The sequence below is a fragment of the Salvia splendens genome, chromosome 19, assembly GCF_004379255.2.
Source record: "Salvia splendens isolate huo1 chromosome 19, SspV2, whole genome shotgun sequence".
NCBI lineage: Eukaryota > Viridiplantae > Streptophyta > Magnoliopsida > Lamiales > Lamiaceae > Salvia > Salvia splendens.
The window spans coordinates 26,783,671-26,798,344 of record NC_056050.1 but is presented as its reverse complement, the minus strand read 5'-3'; the positions used below and the strand labels follow the sequence as shown (position 1 = coordinate 26,798,344).

The 14,674-nt window shown below is 35.1% G+C and overlaps 3 protein-coding genes across 4 annotated transcripts; 1 reads left to right on the top strand and 2 right to left on the bottom strand.

The window, feature by feature from the left end:
- Positions 1-523: 523 nt before the first annotated feature.
- On the top strand, positions 524-2,615 carry LOC121778097 (protein SPIRAL1-like 1). Of its 2 annotated transcripts, none has more exons than XM_042175378.1 (3): positions 524-666; positions 1,555-1,865; positions 2,264-2,615. In XM_042175378.1, exons 2-3 carry the CDS (start codon positions 1,575-1,577, stop codon positions 2,339-2,341), a joined length of 369 nt encoding a protein of 122 aa, XP_042031312.1. In that variant the 5' UTR covers positions 524-666; positions 1,555-1,574; the 3' UTR covers positions 2,342-2,615. The 2 variants fall into 2 exon arrangements, with proteins under 2 accessions (XP_042031312.1, XP_042031313.1); XM_042175379.1 differs by having other exon boundaries at positions 588-666; positions 1,520-1,865.
- A 243-nt stretch (positions 2,616-2,858) lies between these two features.
- Positions 2,859-4,592, bottom strand: LOC121779259 (RHOMBOID-like protein 12, mitochondrial). Its single transcript, XM_042176572.1, has 8 exons — positions 4,561-4,592; positions 4,339-4,447; positions 4,142-4,261; positions 3,930-4,007; positions 3,629-3,670; positions 3,362-3,454; positions 3,241-3,282; positions 2,859-3,052 (listed from the first exon to the last, which is right to left on the bottom strand). The coding sequence occupies exons 1-8, from the start codon at positions 4,590-4,592 to the stop codon at positions 2,936-2,938; spliced, it is 633 nt and encodes a 210-aa protein (XP_042032506.1). The 3' UTR covers positions 2,859-2,935.
- Positions 4,593-10,341: 5,749 nt separating this feature from the next.
- LOC121780000 (RHOMBOID-like protein 12, mitochondrial) lies at positions 10,342-13,955 on the bottom strand. Its single transcript, XM_042177514.1, has 9 exons — positions 13,572-13,955; positions 12,935-13,317; positions 11,941-12,061; positions 11,744-11,863; positions 11,542-11,655; positions 11,225-11,266; positions 10,908-11,012; positions 10,789-10,830; positions 10,342-10,614 (listed from the first exon to the last, which is right to left on the bottom strand). The coding sequence occupies exons 2-9, from the start codon at positions 13,285-13,287 to the stop codon at positions 10,516-10,518; spliced, it is 996 nt and encodes a 331-aa protein (XP_042033448.1). The 5' UTR covers positions 13,288-13,317; positions 13,572-13,955; the 3' UTR covers positions 10,342-10,515.
- Positions 13,956-14,674: the final 719 nt, after the last annotated feature.

Sequence of the window (14,674 nt, the reverse complement as noted above, 5' to 3'; positions counted from 1 at the left end):
AAAATTAATTTAAATAATTATTTTGCGAATCAAATTCTTTGTACTTTATCGTATCAATTAAAGCAATTTTTTATTACATCTAATTTTATATTCTAGATATATTTTCATTTATAAATAATAATCCTAAGAAGAGACACAAACACTATCTCTTTTCAATATATTCAAGATAATAGTATGTTCTAAATCAACTAGTAGTATAAATTTTTTAAAGTGCTATCAAAATGGCAAACATAAATAGTTTCAGAATGAAAGAATGATTCGAATAATGGGGATTATTGTTTCTTTTATATTTTATTCTCTATTAATTTCCTAAGAATTTATTATCTAAACTAGTATATTATACAATTAAAAATCGGATTTGTCGTTTCTTATATAACTAATCGCATAGTATTTCTTTTTAAATGATAGTAGTATAATTTTATCAAATTATTGGTGGATGAGTTCATTTGAATTTTTAAATTGCAGCTGTGTTCCATTTATATTTACAGTTACAATATGGTACTTAATTAAAAAAATCAACTTAATCTAACGGGAATATATTCAAATTATCTCTTTTAAATACAATGCATGTGGCGTTAGCTTTCATCTCACACCTCAGTTCACAGCTATCTCTCTCTCTCTACATTTGATTGCAACTTCTCACTGTAGATCTGAATTTCGATCTAGGTCAGTCGTCTTTCTGCTTCTCTCTCTTGCTATTTTTATTCATTTGAACCGTATTTGCTGCAATTTGCGTTTGTTTCAGCTGTTTGTTTCCAGATCTACCGTTTTTGGTGCCGATTTTAATGTGACAACATTTTGTGGAAACCGCTGTCATTTTCTATTGATTATATTTTAATTGCCTATATTTTTGTTTAATTTTGTTATTACTAATGTTATCATCATTATTTCGTTTTTCGCTTTTTTTGTGATTTGGTGGATCTCTTTCAATCAACAGTGATGATGTAAATTTATTAAAAGTTGTGTTTATGAGCTGCTAAAGTTGATTTTGCGGAATAATTGTAATTGTGGACTACTGATTGGTGGAAAAGCTGAAGCAAAATGGGAAAAAAATCAAGCTGTGGAAAAAATAAGTTTTAGGGATTAATGTTTGATTCACAGAGTTCGGTACCAGTTTTGATTGGTGTGAAGATAAATAATTATGTATAGTTGAATGTAAAGTTGTGCTGTTTCATTTGTCATTTGGTGGACCTCTTTCAATCAACAGTGGTAATATGAAATTATTACAAATTGTGTGAGCTGCTAAAGTTGATTTTGCTGAATAATTGTAATTGTGGACTACTGATTGGTGGAAAATCAGAGGCAAAATGTGAAAAAATTCAAGCTTTGTGGAAATAATTAGGAGTTTTAAGGATTAATGTTTGATTCACAGAATTCGGTACCATTTTTTGATTGATATGAAGATAAATAATTGTGTATATAACTGAATGAAAATTTGTGTTGTTGCTTCATTTGTTTATTTGTTTCTCCTGTTAATACTGTGTTTATCATGTTGAATCCTGTCATCTAATTGGTAAAGGAACTGATTGAATCTCGGCCGGTTGCTCGGTGCAGTTCAGGAATTTTGAGAGATAATGGGTCGTGGAGTTAGCAGCGGTGGAGGTCAGAGTTCTCTGGGGTACCTATTCGGAGGCAACGAAGCTCCTGCACCAAGACCTGCTGCAACCACTGTGGAGGCGCCCGCGCCTACTAGGAATTCAGCTCCTACGAGGAATGCAGCCCCACCAGCAACTGCGGTGAAGCCATCTGCTGCAGCACCATCTGGTGGTGATGCCCCCAAGCAGATTCCAGCTGGCATCCAAGGCAGCCAGACAAACAACAACTATTTCCGCGCTGATGGTCAAAACACCGGCAACTTCCTCACGGTATATGTCTGCCTCTGTTAACATATTGTGTCATTTAAGTTAGTATTTTGTTAAGCTTTCTGTCCGTGTGCAAGTGATCCGGGGATATACTTGATTTGGGTTTGCTAGGTTTCATTTAATTGGAATGCTCGTCATCTCATTGCACAGTAGATCATTTTTAGACCTCTTTGTTCTCCTTCAAAGCTTTATGGTTATTGGCTTGTTGCTTAGTTGAATTAAACCTGCATAAATTTTTGTTTGAATCACTATATGACACATTCCCATCAAATATAATCTCAGCTTTGGATTTGTTGCTTCTTACTTTTAATTTGATGCAATTGATGATATTTGTGGGGGGTGACGGTGTCATTCTTGAGAGGTTTTCATCTGAAAGATGTGCGATAAACTTTGTTTGGCAGGATCGACCATCCACCAAAGTCCATGCTGCGCCAGGAGGCGGATCTTCGCTGGGATATCTTTTCGGAGATGGCAAGTAGTATCTTCGCCCCCTTTACCAATTCAAAGATGAAATTGTCGTTTGCTGTGTTTGCTTAGTTCCCATCTGATGTAGGGAGCCGGCATCTAGTAGCTTCAGACATTGTGAATTGTAATATAATGTTATTTTCCGTTTCCAAAATCGAGTGTTGCTACTTCCCTTGCTCCTCGAATGAAGAAGTTAATTGCTGCTGTCTGGATGCTTAATGGCAGATTATTCACTGTAATAGTTTGCTTTTCATATTGAAATGTGACTGTGTTGATGAGTTTTGAGTATTAAGTTTGTCAACATCGTAAAAAAATTACTCCCTTCGGTCCTCCATAAATTGGATGAGAAAATCATTGAATTGATAAAAATATATTCATGTAAATGAATGTTATCTCCGTTCACTCAGAGACTTAGTTCACGCGTGAAACTAGAATGAAGCGAAAGTTCGTGAATTTAGAAGCACTCGTCCCGTTTTAATATTAGATCCGGCACGAGTTCAGCTCGAGCAGGGAATGCGAAAGAGCATAAAATTGGCAAAATGCAACTCATTTCATAATTAAAATCTCATAGCCACTGAAAGATAATCCAATAACACAAAGAATCTAGACTATAATGAGTTAGAAATCTCAGAATCGACCAAAGCGTCCTTCCTCTTCTGCAGCCACGCAACGGTAGCCACTGCTGCTCCACCTAAATGAGCGGATCCTGCAACTTCTCGGTCACCCTGATACGAAAGAAGATGACAACGCTAAATATCAGAGATTCAGAGCAGCAAAGGACACAAGTTTCAGACAATGAGACAATTACATGTGCTAGCATTATAGCATGAGCGGATGGAGGACCAGCATTACAAATACGCGTTTCAACTATTGAGTATTACGACGATGAATCGAATTTCAACGGTAAACGTACCAGCAGTACCCTCAAAATGTCCTTGCCAATGATAAGAACCCCCTAGCAAAACATTAGGAAGAAAAATGAGTGGATCAACATTTTTCCTCTAATTTGTTTTCATATAGAAGTCTTTCTTAACCTTAACTGGTATAATGAAATCGAAAAAGATGGTCTTTTTTGGAAATAGAAATATATAGAGCAGCAATATCGCAGTCGTAGCACCACTTGCACCCTAAAAAAGTGAGGGACAGAATCACTAATGTTGTAATCGCAGTCTCATTTTCAGCCAGTTTCATTCATGCTTAAAAGAAGATCTATCATGGCAATGTTTCACGGGGAGATCTTGAAAGGGAAAGACCTCATAGATCAAGAAGAAAACAAGACAAAATTGATTAGAATAGTGTACCAGTGCTGGAGCCATCGAGTGGGGAAAACCTCGCTTATCAATCTAGGCACAAAAAAGAATGAACAAGAATAAGACATCATTTGCAAAATTTGTTAGCAAGTACTGCACAGTTGACATTACTCAACAAGCATGTTATTTAATAATGTCAAGTTCACATAATTTGGTCTATTCTATATAACGTTTTATGATTTGAAACATATAAACGGGTTGTACCATGGCCGTGGTCCCAATTTCCAGACGAGAAGAAACATAAGAGCTCGATAGAAGAAACTACAAATTTCAACGAATTCGACAGCCTCACCTTGTGGAATAATGGTGCTATGAAAGCCTTATATGCCACATAGAAGATCGAGCCAGCAAGTGCACCAGTTAGATACAACTTCAGCAAATATTGCGGTCCTAAACATCTTCCTATGTGTGAAATGAGATTGCAGTCAGCTGAAATACATCACTACAGAATAACCCTAACAAAGAAGAACTGAAAATCAAATAACGAAAGCCATGTCATCTTACAGCTGTTCCAAAGAAGTAGAGTGTGATCATATTTGAAATAATGTGAAGCTGGTTTATATGACTGAAAGCATTGGTAATTAGCGTGTGCAGCCGGCCACTTAGAATGTTGTCTACAGAAATCTGAGAAGTAAAAATAAACAAAATAAACACTTCTAGTGTCACCTTCTTTAAAAACTCACATGCTATGAACAACTTACCGTGAAATTCTTCACCATAAACGCAATGCCTGCAACCCTCCATAGTATAAAGACGGCAACATTTGTCACCATCAATCCTAGCACAACTCCATTGGTTGTAAGCCTTCTCCTATAACACGAAAAAGAATCATGGTTTTCTTACTCATATCACTTCAATGCCTATGCAAGATAGCATCAAGAAGGTCTACAATAAACATTCACATATACACATTTTTTGGGTACACAGCTAAGAAACTCAACTGAATCATTGCCATCACCTTGCACAAGCCAATCCCAATATATCAAGACTAGACAACTACAAAAAAAACAGTAACTAGTAGCTTCACTAATGATGAAGAAACGGTCCAGCAAAGTGATGTTTGAAGTTTTCATTGATGTCTTCGTCAAAACTATTTTCCTTTCAATTGAGAACAAAATGAGGCATGTCTGATCTCACCTATAAATCATCTTTACAAATTAATTTTACTACAAAACTCAAATAATAGTACACCATAATTTCAGCAAATGCAAACTGAGAAAGAAACACAATTCACCGGGGAAAATCTCCATCAATATTAGAACAAGATCTAGCACTCCCTTCCAAAAAAACAAAAACTAGTTTGCATATCATACATATATATGGAGAGAGAGAGTACCAAAGGCGGTGGTAGAGTGAAAAGGAGCTGAATGATCTTCTGCTACAATGCTTAACAGGAAATCTGTGTCGCCCCTGCAAAAGTGCGTTTGAGAAAACCCTTCTTGCAAGAAGGGAGCTGGGAAAAGCCCCACTGTGGATCGTCCCTCTAACTCTAACGCCATTGGGACTGCACATTTTCCATAAATGGGAACTCAAAAGAGTGGAATACTCCGAGAAAGAGCGTTGGTGAGATAGGGGATTCAGGAATGACGATGAATACACAGATTTTGGCCACATTAATTTGGTTAAACGACCGTTTCCAACGATTTTAGTGAGCTGCCTTCTCATTTTTTTCACTCTGTTAACTCTCTGTCTCTCTCTCTCTACTATGTATGATTGACAAAGCAAGCAATGGATTTTAAATAGAATTTCAGAAAGTGATTTAAACCTCTAAAGTGCCATGGATAGATAGGTAAAACAATTATAGCATGAACAACCAAGCTAGAATGCATGAGTGTCAGAGAGAGAGAGAGAAAAAATAAGGAGAGATCTTATTATAGTTAAAACAACAGGAGATTTCGGTGTTGGTACAGAGAGAGAAACACAAAAAATGAAAACTGTGCCATCAAACCAAAATTTGACGCCGTTGAGCATGCTATAACTAATACAATTGAAAACAACTTTTGGTGTTTAATTCGAGAAACCGCAGTTGAATACCAAAACGGAAACATTTAGTATGATCACACCAATCAAATCATCTTCACAAATTATTTCACCAACAAAACCCTAATTAATTCAATTCCACAATTACAACAAATCCAGACTCAAATTAAATCTCTTTTCACAATTCACGAGGAAATTCTCTATCAATATTGGATTAAGATTTAGCATTCTCTTTCCAGAAAAGAAGAATCGGTTACCAGCGGCGGTGATCGAGTGAAATGGAGCTGGGTAAACGCCGAGCTGCCTCCGCATTTTTCAGTCTCTCTCTCCCCCTCTCAATACACTTTGGCGCGAGGCTTTTCTGCAAACCATTAACGGTTTGAATTGATGAATTGGGCCTTCGGCCCATCATCCATGGGTTCAATGTATATTCCAAGCGGCCCAATTAATCTAACAATGGGTTTAATTTGTTTGAAGTGATAGTATATCTTTTATTATGGTATAGTAGTACTAAAATTCAGTGTCGGATCCAGGAATTTTATAATGAGTGTACGATAAATAATTAAAATTACTTAGAAGTATAAAATTCAATCAAATTTATATTCTTTAGTTATTAAATTTTTTTTTGCAATAAGTCCCTTCATTGTGCATAAAAAGTATTATTTTTAGTGTTATTACATGAAAATAGTTCACTATTTTAAACATTAGTTAGGGACCATAAATAAACACCAATGAACTGAATAGCCAGAAATGCTACAGTTGGGTCTCTATCCTTGGTTAATGCCATGAAAGATGAGTTATTTACCACTAGGCTATTTAGACTTTTGGGGGTATATTCGTAATCCTTTATTTTTATCTGTATCCGCCACTGTTAAAATTAAATATGCTAGGGCGATTTGCTAGAGTAGATAACTCCCTTATCTTGAAGTTATCTTATCTAAAATATGTACTTTTATTGTAATTTTGTAAGAGTATTAATGATGCCTACATTGTGGCATGCAAAAGTATACAAATCAATATCATATTTGCAAGCTTTACTTTGTAAAGGCCTCGTGTTCCGTGCTCAACAAGATATTACGATATCGTAGTTACACCACACACCCTAATAATCAGTAAGGAATGACTAATTCTTTGGTTAAGATCATTTAAATGCACGAAGAAAGAAGCTTAGATGCTATTGTATGATATTTTTTGTATGTATGAGATGCTTTACTGGGAAGATGTGCGCTTGTGTAGTGGAGTTGACATTTGTCACGCCCAAGATCTTCTCCATTGGGACACATGTTGCATGGGATACAATCTCCAACGTCGCCCCCTTCATTTTCAGGCATGATCTCAATTCAAACCTCATTAGGTCTGACACAATCGTGAAAAGAAAAAAGTTTTCTAAGAATGGGATCCCCTGCTGTGCAAGATCCCCTGCTCTGGAATGGGATCCTATTCCAGTTTTCCAGTTTTCTATCAACGATGACATATGACATCAACATCAATTTTCATTGCGTTTGACTTCACGAATTCTTTTTCCTTGTATTGGGCACATGCCCATCGTTGATGTGCCAAACGATATAGGCAATGAAATCAATCAAATTTAATTTTAATTAAAATAACTCATTTTTTAGGAATTATTATTGTCTTATCCCATCACCATATATTAATTTTTTTATTGAAAACAAAACTATATATTGGGTTTTGATCAATTGAGATTTTTGGGCCTAATTGAGAACTAAGATTCATTATCAACCACTCATTTTTATTAAATGAGTAGTCCAGAAATTGCCCCATGAAATTTATTTTATGATTAATTAAGAGTAAAGGCCAAAATTGGTCCTGAACATATAGTCATTTTACGATTTTGGTCCTAAACATTATCTTTTGGATTTTTTGGTTCTGCACATATGGACATTTGTTCATTTTGGTCCTCCGTCAATATTTCCGTTAAAAACTAACGGTCAACATTATCTTTTGGATTTTTTGGTCCTGCACATATGGACATTTGATCATTTTGGTCCTGCACATATGGAATTTTGATCATTTTGGTCCTCCGTCAACATTTTCGTTAAAAACTAACGGTCAAAGGCCGATTTTTTACTAAAACAATGGGTTGGGTCGGGTCGTGTTTGGGTCGGGTTTGGGTTACACGTTAAGAAAAAAATAATATTTTCTTAAAATCTAAGCATAATATTTTCGTTAAAATCTAAGCATAATATTCTTAAAAAATTAATTAATATTTTTTAATTAATAAAATTAAAGTATAGTATTTTTTAATTAATTTTTTCATGAATTTGAAGAAAACATTATGCTTAGATTTTATTAAAAATATTTTTTTAATTATTTAATTTTATTATATAGATTTAATATTAGTATACTTTAATTTTATTATTTTGATTAAAAAATGATTATTTTAATTTGGTAATTTTTTATTTTATCGTGTAATATCATGTTTAAATCGTATAATAACATCATGTTTTAGTCGTTATAATATTTTTAATCAACAAAAATAACTAAAAATTAAAGTTTTATAATTTTTTAATTAATAAAAAATAATTATTTTTTTTCTTAACGTGTAACCCAAACCCGACCCAAACACGACCCGACCCAACCCATTGTTTTAGTCAAAAATCGGCCGTTGACCGTTACTTTTTAACGAAAATGTTGACGGAGGACCAAAATGATCAAAATTCCATATGTGCAGGACCAAAATGATCAAATATCCATATGTGCAGGACCAAAAAATCCAAAAGATAATGTTGACCGTTAGTTTTTAACGAAAATGTTGACGGAGGACCAAAATGATCAAATTTCCATATGTGCAGGACCAAAATGATCAAATGTCCATATGTGCAGGACCAAAAAATCCAAAAGATAATGTTTATGACCAAAATCGTAAAATGGCTATATGTTCAGGACCAATTTTGACCTTTACTCATTAATTAATTATGAAATGGCATAATGGTAATTTCAGTTGAAAACAAACCCCAATTGAAAACAAAGAGCAGCAACTTCTCCCCTCCCATTCGTTGTCGCCGGAGCCGTCAGCCCGTTGCCGGCGCCGCCCCGACGTCGTTGATCACTGCCTCGATTACTCATAGCTGCCCTAACTTTTCTCACTTTCCCCATTTCCTCCGTCAATTTCTCTCTCCACCGTTGTGTCGCCGGCGTGATTCTCCTACCCTCAACCAACCAGACACTCCAGACCTGGTTTCCGTCTCCAGCTTGATGTGAATTTTCACAATGAATCGGTTAATTCCGCAACTGAGCTGACTGAAATGGCAGTCGCTTTGCGAGCTTGTTGGAATCTCTGGTACTCTCTCTCTCTCTCTAGCTGCTACGGTATCTCATTCTCATAATGTGTGTGATTGCAATGAATACTAGTGCTACTTTAACGGAGATCAAACAGTCTCTTCTGATTACTGCATGTGTGAATAATGTAATATGATATAGAATTTCAATGTGCCTATCGATTATATCACACTTTCACTGAATTTTCAATTGATAATATTATCTAGTTTATTCAACGATTATATTTTGGTGAAGAACGTGGTGAAACTTTTCGGCGCCGACGAAATCCCCTTCCATCATTGTGGTTAGTTTATTCATCAGACATGATTATTTCTCTATTCCTAAATTATTGTTATTAAACTTTTTTATTGATTTCAACCGTGTAAAGATGGAATTTTGTTTTTTGTTACAATGTTTGAGCTTTTTCAAAGCTTAATTGTTGATTCGAGTATGGATTTGGAGGTATTAGGCTTTGCATTATCAATTGGGTTGGATGTGAACTGATTTGAGAGATTGATTTTCCAAAATTTGCTTTTGTTACAGGATTTGAACTTTTTGCAAGCTTAATTATTGATTCGTTTATGGAATTAGAAGTTTTAGGGTTAGGATTATCAATTCTGTTGGATGTGAGCTAGAATGGGGAATCAAACTTAATCATAATGCACTCTAGGTGTTTGGTGATATTTCTCAGTTGGGAATTAGTTGCTGAGAGTTAGATTCAAGATTTAGTTATCTTAATATCAACTACGCATATATAATGTCAACTACATATATAATCTATGTCAACTACATATACAATTCATGTCAACTACACACGTATAATGTCAACTACATATACAATTCATGTCAACTACACACATATAATGTCAACTACGTGTACAATCCATGTCAACTACATATACAATTCATTTCAACTACACAAATATAATGTCAACTACATATACAATTCATGTCAACTATACACATATAATGTCAACTATGTGTACAATCCATGTCAATTACATATATAATCCATGTTAACTACATGCATATAATGTCAACTACATATATCTACATATATTATATGTAAAACGTTGTTGTTGACATAAATAATATAGGTCGTTGACATGAAAATTTTGTTGTTGACATTAATTATTTGTAAAATGTTGTTGTTGACATAATAGTTTACATAAATAACGTTTGCTGTCGACATCGTAGTTGATATAATGTCTCTATAGTTGACATCGCACGAAAATGACAATTATACCCCCTAGTTGACATAATGTCTCCGTAGTTGACATCGCGCAAAAATTGTGAATTAGTGGCTGAAAATGCATCTTAATTCTCAATTAGGCCCAAAAATCTCAACCTAACAGGACCCACTATATATTACCTTAACAATATATATATCCTAAAATTCACAAAAACATCCATAAACAATTAATTAAGAATATAAGAGTCGGTTATTAACCACATTAATTCACCTTTCATTGAATGAACTTGCTCATGCAAAAAATCATATCATGTCAAATCAAATACTCTGTTTAATATTCTAAAAAGAAACTTTAGGAATACAAACCTAAAAGAACATAAAATTGGCAAAAAAATGCATCTCATCTCACTATAATGAGGTAGAAATCTCAGAATCGTCCAAAGCGTCCCTTCCTCTTCTGCAGCCACGCAACGGTAGCCACTGCCGCTCCACCTAAATGAGCAGATCCGGCAACTTCTCGGTCGCCCTGACATGAAAGAAGACAGCAATGCTAATATCAGAGCAGCAAACAGACTCAAAGTTTCATGCAATGAGACAATTATATGAGCACGAGCAGATGGAGGACCAGCATTACTAAATAAATACGCGTTTCAACTATTGAGTATTATGACGATAAATCGAATTTCAATGGTAAACGTACCTGCAGTACCCTCAAAATGTCCTTGCCAACGATAAAGACCCCCTGGAAAAACATTAGGACGAGAAATGAGTGGATCGACATTTTTCCTTTTCTTCATAGAGAAGTAATCTTAACCTCACCACTAAAAAAGCAGGAAGTGGGAAAATGAGATCGAGAAAGATGATCCTTTTTGGATATAGAAAGATATCAAGCAGCATTATCGCACTCGTAGCAGCACTTGCACCCTACAATTATATAAAAATAGCATTTTCAGCCAAATAAAAAAAGGGGTCAGTTTGATTCATGCTTAAAGAAAGATTTATCATCATGAAATAAATTTGAAGGCCGATTTCAGTTTCACGGATGCAAGAGTTGGAAGAGTTTCACGGGAGATCTTGAATGGGAAAAACAACATGGTTGAGAAGAAAACAAGGCAAAATTGATTAGAATTGCATACCAGCGCTGGAACTCTCGAGTGGGAAACACCTCGCAGATCATCCTAGAGATGAAAAAAGAATGAACAAGAATAAGTACATCGAAGGTCTTTAGATAAACGAGCATGTTATATAATAATGCCAAGATTGCATAGTCTGGTCTGTTCTATACAACGGTTTGCATGATGACCGTGATACCAATTTCCAGACGAGAAGAAACAGAAGTGCTCGATAGAAGAGCCTAATCGCTAAAGGACAAACTATGATTGAGTTCATTACAACTACATTACATTCACAACTGCAACAAAACTATGAATTTCAACGAGTTCGACAACCTTACCCTGTAGATTGATGGTGCTATGAAAGCTTGATATACCAAATAAAATATTGAGCCAGTAAGTGCACCGGCTAGATACAACTTAAGCAAATATTGCGGTCCAAAAGTTTGTGCTATCTGTACAATGAATTACAGTACATTACTAAAATAATTCTGACAAAGAAAGAACTGAATTAAATAACGGAAGGCACTTAATTCATCTTACACTTGTTCCAAAGAAGTAGAGTCCGATCATATTTGAAAAAAGGTGAATCGCGTCTCTATGGCTGAAAGCACTGGTTATTAGCGTGTGGAGCCGGCCACTTAGAATGTGGTCTACAGATATCTGAGAAGTAACAATTATCGGAATAAACAATTCAAGTGTCGCCTTCGTTAAAAACACACATGCTATGAACAACCTACCATAAAATTCTTCCCCATAAACGAATTGTCTGCAACCTTCCAAAGTATAAAGACAGCAACATTTGTCGCTATTAATCCTAGCACAACTCCATCGGCTGTAAATCTTCTGAAAAATGAACCCCTGTAACGTGAAAAAGAACAATGATTTTCTTACTCGTGTAATTTCAATGCCTATGCGAGATAGAATCAAGAAGTCATAGGCAGACAGATACTCACTCTTTATCACCAAAGAGTAAAGTAATACTTGAAGTCTTGAACAATGACAATCAACATAATTATTTAGCAAGTCATATATACACATTTTAGGTATACAACCAAGAAATTCGACTGTTGAGAAACGTGACGGGGTTGGATAACTGATTGTTGAACCAATGACGAAGAATCAGATATAGCCAAAGATGACTGAATAATGATGTTTGAAGTTCCCAATGATGTCTCCGTCAAAACTATTTTCTTCCAATTGAGAACAAAACGAAGCATGATCCTCTTTATAGTACAGACTGTGAAATACTACAAATGTACAATAAAGTTTCATATCTAAGATCTCTATATCTTACTCATTCGATGCATCACAATATCTATTATCTATCGAAACTACTAAAACGCTAACAATGTTATGCACCCAAGGCTACCCACAATTTTGAAATTACTCATTTCATCAGTGAAATTATCATTAAAATTCCCTTATCCATCAACTTATAAAAACAATAATCAAAAACAAAGAAAGCTTTAAACAAAAATTATTATATGTACATGATTTACAAATCAAGTTTATCACAAAACTCTAATTTGACAACATTGGATGGAAACATGTCTGATCACACCAATTAACCATATTTACAAATCAATTACTAACAACAAATAATTCCATAATTTCAACAAATCCAAACTAAGAAAGAGAGATTCAATCACTTCCACAATTCACTAAAAATCTCAATCACTATCAGAATAAAATTCAGCATCAATTTCAACAAATTCAAACTGAGAGAAGTACCTGCGGCGGCGGTGGTCGAGTGAAAACGAGCTGAATAATCTTCTGCCACGCATCGCAACAGGAAATTTCGATCGCCCCTGCAAAAGGGCGCTTGAAAAAACCCTTTTTGCGAGGAGGGAGCTCGGAAAACCCCCATTTTGGATCGTCCCTCTAGCGCCATTAGAACTGCATATTTTCCATAAATTGGAATTTGAGAGTGTGGAATACTCCGAGAAAGAGCGTTGGTGATGAAATCGGCTCGAATCGGGCTTCAGAAATGGCGATGGAGACGCGGATTTTGGCAGCAATGAGTATGTTAAACACCCATTTTTTGCTATTTTAGTGAGCAGCCCCACGCCGAGCTGCCTTCGCATTTTTTTACACTCTGTTTATTCTCTTTCTCTCTGTTTTATTTATGGGTGAGAAAAAAATCAAAAATCGAATATTCGAACTGAATCAAACCAAAAATTTGAAATTTAGTTCGGTTTTTTCAGTTTTTTTATTCGATTCGGTTTTGATATTTTAAAATTTTGGGTTTTCGGTTCGGTTCGGTTTTGTAAAAAACCGAACCAAAAAACCGAAAAACCAAAAAATCAAATTATATTTTAATATATATTATAAATTATATATGTATTACTTAGTACTTAAAAGCTCTAACCCTAATTCTCCACTTCAGCCGTCCGCCTCTTCTCCAAAATCAAAAATTCTCCACCTCCAAATTCCATCTGTCGCCCATCTTTTCTCCACCCGTCGCTTCCGACCTCCAATCGTGCTCCACAGTCCAGCCCGACGTCGACGCCCTCCACCCCAATCTTCACGCCGGCGCCCTCCACCCGACGACTCGTCTCCTTCCAGCCATCCTTATTCTCTAAATTATCCGATAGAATATTTGAAACTTGGAAGATATTAAAGAGTGAACACTTACTTTGAAATTTTATTTTGGTTGTATTTGATGTTAGGGCTTAAATATTTATATTTTATTGGTTGATGGATGTTAATTTTGGTTGATGGATGTTAATTATGTTAGGGTTTTATGATTTCTTTTCTTTTTCGGTTTTTCCATACAATGTCGGTTTTTCGGTTTTTGGTTGAAATTCAAAACAATTTCGGTTTTTCAGTTTAATTCGGTTTTTCTAGTTCGGGTTTTGGTTTTTCGGTTTTGGTTTTTAGGTTTAAATTTTTCCGCAAATTTGATTTTTCGGTTTCGGTTCGGTTTAGACGAAAAACCGAACCGAAACCCGAATGCTCACCCCTAGTTTTATTTGTTCATATTTTGCACCGGATTTTGTCAAACCCTTAACGGCTTCAATGGACTAAGGCTAATTAATCAAAATCAAAATTTAACGGAACTATATATGGCCAATTAATAGATAAAATTATAATTTGATGAAAGTTCTTATTTGCATAGGTCAATTTATATATAAAATTAAAATTTGACAAAAATTCATGTATATAGTAATACACAAACGTGTCTCTTTCTAATTTAATCGACATTGCAGCGTTTAGGGCACGTGACAATGCACTCTTCAGTTAATAGACAAAATCAACATTTGACGAAAGTTCTTATTGACTATGGCCAATTAATAGGCAAAATCAACATTTGACGAAAGTTCATATTTGCATTGGCCAATTTATATGTAAATTTATAATTTGACAAAAAGTCATGTACATAATACACGAACATGTCTCTTTCTAATTGAGTTGATGTAGCAGAGTCTAGAGCACGTGACGTGACGATTGCACTCTTAAGAGTGCATATTC

Bases quoted from the DNA above. Each gene is read 5' to 3' on its own strand.
- LOC121778097 (XM_042175378.1), top strand. From the start codon at position 1,575: ATGGGTCGTGGAGTTAGCAGCGGTGGAGGTCAGAGTTCTCTGGGGTAC. The intron at 1,866-2,263 runs GTATATGTCTGC...TTTGTTTGGCAG, and splicing joins ACACCGGCAACTTCCTCACG to GATCGACCATCCACCAAAGT.
- LOC121779259 (XM_042176572.1), bottom strand. From the start codon at position 4,592: ATGGCAATGATTCAGTTGAGTTTCTTAGCTGT. The intron at 4,262-4,338 runs GTAAGTTGTTCA...TTTACTTCTCAG, and splicing joins TTATGGTGAAGAATTTCACG to ATTTCTGTAGACAACATTCT. The intron at 3,455-3,628 runs GTACACTATTCT...TCACTTTTTTAG, and splicing joins ACTCGATGGCTCCAGCACTG to GGTGCAAGTGGTGCTACGAC.
- LOC121780000 (XM_042177514.1), bottom strand. From the start codon at position 13,287: ATGCGAAGGCAGCTCGGCGTGGGGCTGCTCACTAAAATAGCAAAAAAT. The intron at 10,831-10,907 runs GTGAGGTTAAGA...ATGTTTTTCCAG, and splicing joins CACTTCCTGCTTTTTTAGTG to GGGGTCTTTATCGTTGGCAA. The intron at 10,615-10,788 runs GTACGTTTACCA...CTTTCATGTCAG, and splicing joins ACATTTTGAGGGTACTGCAG to GGCGACCGAGAAGTTGCCGG.